The 10,208-nt window shown below is 40.6% G+C and overlaps 1 protein-coding gene across 1 annotated transcript; it reads left to right on the forward strand.

Annotated features, from left to right (window-relative positions):
• The first annotated feature begins 4,392 nt into the window (after positions 1-4,392).
• On the forward strand, positions 4,393-5,561 carry LOC121861929 (major facilitator superfamily domain-containing protein 6-like protein B). The gene is made up of 3 exons (XM_042359896.1): positions 4,393-4,509; positions 4,860-5,037; positions 5,317-5,561. Exons 1-3 carry the CDS (start codon positions 4,393-4,395, stop codon positions 5,559-5,561), a joined length of 540 nt encoding a protein of 179 aa, XP_042215830.1.
• The last annotated feature ends 4,647 nt before the right edge of the window (positions 5,562-10,208 follow it).

Raw genomic sequence — 10,208 nt, forward strand, 5'->3', positions numbered from 1 at the left:
GACGAAAGCTAAAGTAATATGGGGAGGGACCTGACTTGACCCAAAGTGTCCCTCACTCCCCCCTAAGAATTCCTCACACCCCCTAAGTGTTCCTCACTCCCTCCTAATTGTCCCTCACACCCCCTAAGTGTCCGTCACACCCCTTAAGTGTCCCTCACACCCCTTAAGTGTCCCTCACACCCCTCAAGTGTCCCTCACACCCCTTAAGTGTCCCTCACACATCACCTGACCACATGACACGTCTAGACAGGAAGGAGAGACTCGGGGAAGTTCGATAAGCCATCAGTAATCATCGTCTTCATTTGAGTAAAAGGCCGCACCTCCACAGCCCGATATCTTCATAAAGAGATATTTTTTAGTCTTTTTTTCTTTTGTTGCTTTTATTCAACCAAATACTCAACCTTTTCTGACATCTCTGGTGGATGTTTAAAGCATAAGAGGGAATGGTATTTTGGGGAGGAGGGCTGCGTTTCCTAATCTCGTTGATGGATGTTATTTCGTGCATGGTACCAACACTTGCAACATTATTATATACTTTAACAGTGGTACCAACACTTGCAACAATAACAGCAGCAACAGGACTCAACATCATCACCATTGCAAGAGAGCAGCAGCAGTAGTTGCCTAGCCTTAAGCTCCTCCCTCCTTCACACCCCCCTGCCCCCCTCCCTCACCCCCCTCGTCGAGTGCTGGGTCAACCGAGTTTATTGACCTTTTCTCACTCGTGTATAATTCTTGACGACTCACACACCTGCCACCTGCTGGGTAGCGTGTGCTGCTAGTACCACAACTACTTCTACTACTACTACTACTACATCCACCTATCTATGTATCTATCTATCTATCAACCACGGTGCTCCATTAATGAAACCCTCTAGTGTCTCTCGGTGTGTGGGGGGTCTTGCCAAGGCTAAAACTAGTTGACATTTAAAGACGAAAGATGAAGGTTCAAGATTGATTCCACGATATAGTGTCTTTTTTTTTTTTTTATTGTTTTATGGAAGTTATTTTCTAGTTAACTCAATACTCTCTCTCTCTCTCTCTCTCTATCTCTCTCTCTCTCTCTCTCTCTCTCTCTCTCTCTCTCTCTCTCTCTCTTTCTTTCTTTCTTTCTTCTATCTAAATTTGTCCATAGATTTTAGCTTCTTTTATGTATTTTTGTTATAAAGCAGTTTCTTTTTTTATTAACTTATGGAAATACTTTTTTGTTAGCTTATATAAAGTAACTTGTTCTTTGAAGCTCATAAGAGGAAGTCATTCTTCTTCTTTTTTAATATATGAATATAAAATGAATCTTACTCTTCTTTTGGTTTATGTAAAAATTATCAGGAATGTAAAAATATGACCTAACTTAACCTAACCTAACCATATAAAAATAACCTATGGCTTTTCTTTTTCTTAATATATGAATGTTGTCTCTTGTTTCCTATAAGTACAACATCCGATTCATTTCATTTATTGTTTTTTTTCCATTTCATCTATTGTCATTATCGAACGCGCGAGAAGAAGAAAAAGGCGAAAGTAAACTCCTTCCTAATGATTAATTTCACTTATTTTTTTAATCTGTTGTTATTTCATGTATGGTTATTCTCGAACTCGCGCGTATAGAAAAAAAAGACGATCGTAAATTCAGGATTCCGCTTGTACCTACCAAGTTAGAAGGCACAACACCATTAATATAATAATGATATAGCTACTAGAGTCGACGAAAGGATTTGCTCCGATCTTTTGGCAAATATTTAACACTTTTATCATGTGAAATAAAAACAATTGGAAAAATCCTCGGTTGGCAAATTGCACACTAATTTGTAGTGTTTGATCACGTGTTTTGTAATTAGTGTTCAATCTTTTCTATTTTTTATGGTCGACTTCTTAATTAGCTTAAGTTTTTATTGTTAATTTCGTGTTTTGTTTTTTATTCGGGATTTATATAATAGATTCTGATCGGTATTCAAGGCATCAGGAGAATAATTATATTGATACTGCATTTAGAAGACTATAAGTAATTACGAAAACTAAAAAAATCTAATATACTTAAAAGAAAAAATTAAATAATAAAACCATCATGTTTATATCGTGGTAAAGGTATAAATTTCTTTAATATATTTAGTGTAAGGTGAAGGTGGGTCCCATAGGACCACATACACAACACACTGAATATATCAACCACGGCACTGCACTCGACCGCCTTCACCTCCCCAACTATAACATTAGGAACCCATTCGCCACTGAGTGTACCACGGATGCTCAAGGTTCGAACTAGTGATCCTTAGGACGAGAGATGAGCGTTGTATCCACTCAGTCATCGTATAAGTGTGACTGTATACACTATAAATTCCGTCTTTATATAAGTAAACAATAAATTCCCTTCATATACGTGACAGTAAAACAAGTGCCAAGCTCTCGTGTAAACATAAAGATAACACGTCCGACTCGAGTCACCCACCACACAACAGCCAACCACAAAACTCTGTACTAACAAGCTGAGGGGAAGGCAAGTTTTAATTGATCCCGTCAGGGTAAAGTCGCTTCGGCCACGCTGTGCACGCTCACCTGTGTTGCCCACAATGCCGTGGGTGACTGCTGAGGGAGAAGCCTTTACCTACCCAATTTTCTAACGAGATCGGTGTAACGATTTTTCATATATATATATATATATATATATATATATATATATATATATATATATATATATATATATATATATATATATATATATATATATTTACATTTCTGTACATGAGCCAATTTTTAAGCAGGTACTAAAACAAAATTAAAATCCTTAATACATATCAAAACGATAATAATTTAGTCCGCAAATGAAGTGAAAAAAAATCTTTCCTCTAAAAGCCAGATGAGAGTTGCTGTGAGGAGTCTTGAAACCCATCACACTGTTGAAACTTTGCCAGAAAAAAGTTTTAGTACTTTTGATGAACTTTTTAGAAGGGATTTGAATCGCTTTTTGCCAACTTGAGGTAAATATGATGGTGGTAATATCCGAGTTGGGGGAAATTCTATTTCTCAAAATTTTCGAACAGAGGAATTTACGAACTTTTCAATAAGTTTTGTCCTGGTAGTGAGCTGTCTAGCTGTTACTCGGTTACGGTTTTATATTCCGATTACATATTGCTCCAGGTGTTCACTGGTTCGATGGTTTATTCGTTCAAAAGTTCACTGGTTTGATGGTTCGTTGGCTCATAAGTTCACTGGTTCGGTGGTTCGTTAATTCAAAGATTCATTAGTTCGAGGCTTCGTTATTTCAAAAGTTCACTGGTTCGATGGTTTGTTTGTTCAAAGATTCATTGATTCGAAGGTTTGTTGGTTCATTGGTCTGAAGCTTCATAAGTGACGAGAAAACGAATAAACTACGTAAAAGTGACCTAAAAAACATCCTGGAGTGACTAACACAACTGTACAACCCATCACGCCAAGACCTAACCTAACCCAAATAATCTAACCTAACCTTTAAATCTTGGATGTTCCTCTATAAGGGTCAAGAAACCAAACTAACACCACTTCCCATCACCAGAGAGAATTTATAGAATATTTTAGAGGGATCAAACACGTAGAATAATCAACTTTCCTTCGATTCAGTCATACAAGATTGATACACTCAACCAAATAAGCGTTAAAAAAAACCTACCTGTCTTTTATTGCCGCAACTAAATAGTTTCAAGAATACTTTAAAAGGTTCAAACACCAAAAATATTACTTTTTTTTTCCATTCTATTCAGTCATACAAAATAGTTAGCCAGATAGAGCTTCCAAGTCCAGCCAGAAGAAAAAAAAAATTGTTTATCCGATTGGCAGTCGTCGGCCATCGAACAGTGAAGGTCAACGCATCCGGGCGTTCACTCGTGCGTAACTAACACCTCTCCCACTCACATTCTCCCACGCAGTTCTGAAGTTCTATATCGTTCACGGTTTCCCAAGCTGTAAACGTTCTCCCACGCTGTAATCGTTCTCCCACGCCATAAACGTTCTCCCACTCCGTAAACGTTTACCCACGCCATAAACGTTCACCCACGCCATAAACGTTCACCCACGACATAAACGTTCTCCCACGCCGTAAACGTTCTCTCACGCCGTAAACGTCTCCCACACCGTAAACGTTTACCCACGCCATAAACGTTCACCCACGCCATAAACGTTCACCCACGCCATAAACGTTCTCCCACCCATAAACGTTCACCCACGCCATAAACGTTCTCCCACGTCGTAAATGTTCACCCTCGCCATAAGCGTTCTCCCACGCCATAAACGTTCACCCACGCCATAAACGTTCACCCACGCCATAAACGTTCTCCCACGCCGTAAACAATTCACGCATCAATGTCCCTCTGCCTATTACGCCCTTAACTCCTGAGACATAAAGGCAAGCATGAACTTAGCATGCTGGTCCTGCTGAACGTGGCCGTCGCCTCCAGGATCGAGGTTGTTGTGTCGCCAAGGAAGAAACACAACACCATCTCCGCCAGATTCTGTTCCCTCAGAATTCTCCTCTTGCTGGTTAAGAAATAAATCCATTGTTCCTGTATAAGCATCACAAAACACTTGTAGCTGTCGAAACCGTTTAGCAATATTAGCCAATTGACCAGGTTCATTTTATATACATCCAATACACTTCTTTAACCCAATACTTTAAAGGAACCACAGATAAATTTCTTTCCTTGTGTGACTGGCAACAGTGTTTAAAATTACTAATAATCACCACTACATACTCTTTTTCTCCTCTAATTTTTATTTTTGTATTCTTATTTTTTCGCCCCCCAGGCCCCGTTGTTGACCCGTGCCTGGGTGGGCTATTTCCATAAAAAAAATCTAAGATCAGATATAACATAAGTTCCTTGGCGACACAGGTGACCACGGCGGAGGTGGTGGAGACGTCGTTTGGTATGTTGTGGACGTTCCTCTTCATCTTGATGGAGGATGTGTCTCAAGCCTGGTATCCTGACTTCACCTACCTCGAGCTCTTACAGGGCCTCGCTCTGGGCATCGACTGCTTACTTGGGGAAGTCCCCTTTATGTTCCTCTCCTGTGAGTCAAACAACATCTCACCTTCGTCCATCGCTAAAAAGAGTCAATAACTTCCAACAATATTTGACTTAAATACCACATAAATGTTATCAAACCTTTCGTTACGGATATTATCTGTCTGACTTTCTACCACGTATTGCATGGCAGGATATATACTGTGCTCAACATCTGATATGCCAACATCAAGAATATATTAGCTGAGTTTGTAACACTTGAATAATAATTGTAATGAGGTCAAGTGTCACTTAGTACAGCAGTAACACTGTTCTCCTGACACAGCGTACACCATTCAACACTTGGGTCACCTGACCACCATCGCAGTGTCTCTGGCGTCCTTCAGCACGCGTTTTCTGCAGTACTCCTTCGTCAGCAACCCCTGGTTCTTCCTGGCCATCGAACTCCTGCATGGGATGTCCTTCGGCCTAATCCTGTCCAGCGTTTCCTCCTACGCCAGTGTCCTCGCACCCAAGGGCGCCGAAGCCACCGTACACAGCCTCGTCAGACTCTGCTTGATGTTTGGTTAGTGAGGTTCAAGTACTTCTTTAGTTAGGCTTCACTCAGTTTAATATTGTTTGCGGTCACTCAGTCCATCATTCATTCATACTGATTCATTCAAATTCACTTAGTAAAACCCAATTAAATTCTTGGTTTCCCCTTAACCAAACCCACTCAACGAATCTATTCGAACTCACACAGTTGGACAACTCTCACCTGCTTGCGGGCTACGTCGACCAAAACTAAGTTTGGACTTTTTTGTTTACTATAGTTATAGGATCAACAAGAACGAGTTCTTTAGGAGTGTTTGATGGTTGAGTCCTGCAAGCCAGTGAGAGAAGGTCTGGGAGCTGACGGTTTTTAGCGACGCAACGTATGTCATCCATCGGCCATTATGAGCAATTGAGGAGGTCGGTCCTTGCAAGGTCAAACCCCCACCAGAAAACGCGACACTGTATTTAATGTACTGTAAATGATAGCTTAGATAGCAATGTAGTTAGCTGTGTAGTCAGAGACATGGCTATGAGCTGCCTCCTTCAAAAACAAGTCCGAGCAACGCCGGTTACCTCAGCTAGTCTCATAGAGAATAACATTCCCACACACACACTCATCCACGGTCAATTACATTTCTCTTGTTCCCATCAATAATTATCCTCAGACACTGTAGGAAAAATTAACCTGGTATAATTGGTCAGAGATAAAATAATCAACAGGTCAGTCAGTGGGTGGGGTGGTGGGGGGGTCAGCTGGTGCAAGCACTGGGAGGGTCGACCACCTTCCTGTACGCAGGCGTCTTTCTGGCCGCCTATACCGCCGCCTTTGTACTCGCTCACTGCCTCGTCCTGGGCGGCCTCCACACACCTTCCTACCATCAGATATAAACTCTCTCTCTCTCTCTCTCTCTCTCTCTGATATAGTGATACACTATATCATTCAATTTCAACTATTTTCACCCAGCATTAACAAAGGCTCACTCTCTCTGCCGTAAGATAACGCCAAACATGTTCCAGATAAGACCTTTTCAGTTATCTCTCTCTCTCAATCAGTCTTCCACACAGGATCATAGACACACAACAACCAGTCTTAACTCACATCATCACAAATTAGAGGTTTACAGAGACTTTTGTTTATAATTTGTAATATCTGGCAAGTGATGTAATACGGTAACCTATGTCAGTCCCCAGCTACTGCATTTAGTAATTATTTTCATGTCACACGTATGTACAAATATGTATACACGGACCGTGTGTACATATTTGTACACACGTTTGTTTGTGTCTGTGTTTATGTGCCTGTACACGCGTGTGTATGTTGGCCATGTAACCACAACAATGACACTCGCACTTGGTCAGTATCAGTAGAGGTTTTCCTTGGCCTCAGCAGGAGACAGCAGGGGACGCCACGCCACCGACTGCTGTGTTCCTTAAATGAAGCCCCACAGTGTAGCTACTCGGGAAACGCATCATCAACCGAAAAAAAAATCATATAACGACTCGAGGATTTTAATCAGGTGTCAGGAAGTGTCTAATCACCAGCCAAGATGCCTCAACATCCAAAGGAGTCTCTCTCCTGTGATGCACCTCAACTCTGGTGGCGGGTTCCAGCTGCAGGACGCCCAGACGTCTCCCTGACTCGCTCTTCTAACTCTTGGTTGGACTCACCGCTGGTCCACCGCACGCATTGTAACACAACACTAGGCTGTGGAAAGCCTCTCCTTATAGTGTAAATCACACGTTGGGAATGTTGAGGTCATATGCAATGGATATTAGGATATAATCTGAGGTAAATATGATAACTTTTAATATTATTATTAATTATTATTATTATTATTATTATTATTATTATTATTATTATATATTTTTTTTATTATTGGGCACTCCCCTACATCCTTGTGTAAGGTGAAGCGCAGAAGCGTTTACAGCGCCCAACAGGGAAGCATGCTAAGTTCATGCTTGCCTTTATGTCTCATGAGTTAGGGCGTAGAAGCCTGAAGAGTCAGTGGTTTATGTCATCAAGTTATTGGAAGCTCCAACAACTCCCTGATTACGAATTCGCAACTTTCGACTTACAACAGGTACCTACTTTACTGCTAGGTGAACAGGGACTAATGGGGGCTAGGAAGTAGGTCCAAACAACTTCCACAGGCCCGGGAATCGAACCCGTGACATCTCGCTTGCGAGGCAAGAACGGTATATTTGCCCTGGTGGGCTAATCCTGCAAAAAAAAGGTATTCATCCCATTGACTTATAAACCAATCGCTCAAACTTCTTATATTTTTTTTATAGAACGTGAGTCAAATCCCTTAGTCCGTCTATAACAATAGCTTTTCCCGCCCCCCATCTGTTTACCAACCAATCACAGGCCTTCACCAGCTGACAAATCTCTCTCGGATAACTGCCTAACAAGCCAAGACCAGTAGTTCCAATTGTTCGGTTACTAGTTGCACCAATACTGACATAATTTACAGGGGAACATAACATTTCATCTTCATCATCTACTTAAGAAAAAAAATATTTACTGCATTTATCCATAATAGTTAAAAAATGCGGACACTTAATTCGTTTTTTTTTTTTAATCAAAACATTAAGGTTACTATATTTGTACATTAACTGCTCACCCTTATTCCCCATCTAACCATATGAAAAATTCACAAAAGAAATATTGACCAAGTGGAAATATTGTCCCCCCCCCCCGCAGCTGGGAGCCAGTGTCTGATTTTCACAGGTTACCCTACAACAGCTGGAACAAAATTCGTTTTCTCTGTCTCGTGAGACATTACTCCAGTAACAAACTTAATTTTTATCATATTTATATTTATAATTTTCACGACTTGTCAGATTCGGGTGGTCGGTCTTTTACGACTTCCACTGTCCAGCGTTAATACAGGAAACTGGCAAAGCCTGCGATTTTTGGTGGAGTCACACTTAACCCCTTGTATCCGCGATCCGGGGTCGCCTTTGAGATGAACAAAATCGTTTGGCGTTAGCCAAATAAAATATTAAAAGTGACGTCCACGTATTGAAGGGGTTAATAACACCCGTCTCATATCCAACCTGGTATGGCGTGCTGAGATTACATCGATCAAAACCTAACCAAAACTAACCTAACCTAACCTAATTTTTTATTCCGAGGGGTAATTTCAGCACGCCTCAAGCCATTAATGGTGTTTGGATCAACCCGGTACGATCTCACCACGTCACACCGGTGCTATGAAGTACATGTAACATGAACCTGGGACATTTATTTGTGATGCCACACACCACCAACACGAGAGGACAACTGCAAGCTCGCCAAGCTATCATGCAGAACGAACATAAGGAAATACTTCACACAGAAGGTGGTAGACCTATGGAACAGTCTACCAGTGGGTGGCCATTACATAAGTAAGGTAAACAAAGACAATTTTAACCCTTACGCCGTGAAGATAAAATTATGAGTTTTAGGAATGCGCACGTAAATAATGGCAGAGATCAATCATGTGTAAAATTATTTATTTCCTCTTTTTAAGCATTAATTTTAATTATAAATATTATCTACTTTATGTATACATAATGTAAATATTATCTACCTTATGTTCATAATGGCCACCCACTACCGAGAGGTGGTCGCTGGCCATGCCGAGGGAAGAACACCTGTGGCCTGTGTAGAATCCCTTCATTGCTCTTGATAATTTAGTCTACGGCTATTTTGAAACTCATGTAAAATTATATATCACCGTAAAGCCAACTGTATTTTTACATTAAAAACAAATAAGTAACATATATGATAATTCTTAGGCACGGACAAGGGGCACGGGATACAGGTACGGCAGCCGTATGGGAAACGCCATGCCCAGTGTGCCTGCGTGGTGGGCAGACTATACCATGATAGTTCCCACGTTGACCTTCTTGCTGACTTAACTAACTTAACCAAACCAAATCAAACCAAACACTAACCTAACCTACCCTAGAACCTAAACAACACAGTCCGTCAATACGACCACCGTACCTTTATCCACTACGTAATTTTCTTCTACAAAAAGGACATTTATAGTACAAAATTGGCAGATACTGTAAAGCAACATCATAAAAAGTTTATAATAAAGGTCACAAATGTATTGAACTTACATTTCTGAAGTAGAGGTGATTACGTGACAACAGCACCATAATTTACTTCTTGAGCTTGTGGCCGAAGACAAGTGGCCAGTACTCTCCAAACAAGGCATAAACACGCCTTCACTGTCATTTTCACTCTTACTCACACTAATTTCACTTAATTTATCACTGGTAAATATTCGTCCATTGGCTGTCCTCAGTTTTTGGTACGAGAATAGGTGGGGGTTTTTTGGCGTTTTTCGGTGTTTTACTCAAATGACATTTATTTTGCAAATCAGCTGTTTTAGCAAAAAATTAAAATTATTTTTAACCGAAACTGCTAATTTGCACAAAAATGGAGGTCAAATTAGAGTAAAACACACCAAAAATGCACACAAAAAAACTATTCTCATACCAAATGAACCAACCAACCTGACCTAACCTAACCTACGAGGAGGAGGAGGAGGTAAGGAGAGAACTGACTCAAGTGAAAATGACGGGAACCTGTGGACAGCCAATGGACGAATATTAAACTTATCACTTTTAGATTCAACTGTCATTTGTTCATAACTAATTTTACTTTCATAATCACTGTCCTCATGA

This window comes from Homarus americanus, unplaced genomic scaffold (assembly GCF_018991925.1).
Source record: "Homarus americanus isolate GMGI-L3 unplaced genomic scaffold, GMGI_Hamer_2.0 scaffold11407, whole genome shotgun sequence".
Classification (NCBI taxonomy): domain Eukaryota; kingdom Metazoa; phylum Arthropoda; class Malacostraca; order Decapoda; family Nephropidae; genus Homarus; species Homarus americanus.

Bases quoted from the DNA above. Each gene is read 5' to 3' on its own strand.
- LOC121861929 (XM_042359896.1), top strand. From the start codon at position 4,393: ATGCTGGTCCTGCTGAACGTGGCCGTCGCCTCCAGGATCGAGGTTGTT. The intron at 4,510-4,859 runs GTTAAGAAATAA...TTGGCGACACAG, and splicing joins TCAGAATTCTCCTCTTGCTG to GTGACCACGGCGGAGGTGGT. The intron at 5,038-5,316 runs GTGAGTCAAACA...CTCCTGACACAG, and splicing joins CCCCTTTATGTTCCTCTCCT to CGTACACCATTCAACACTTG.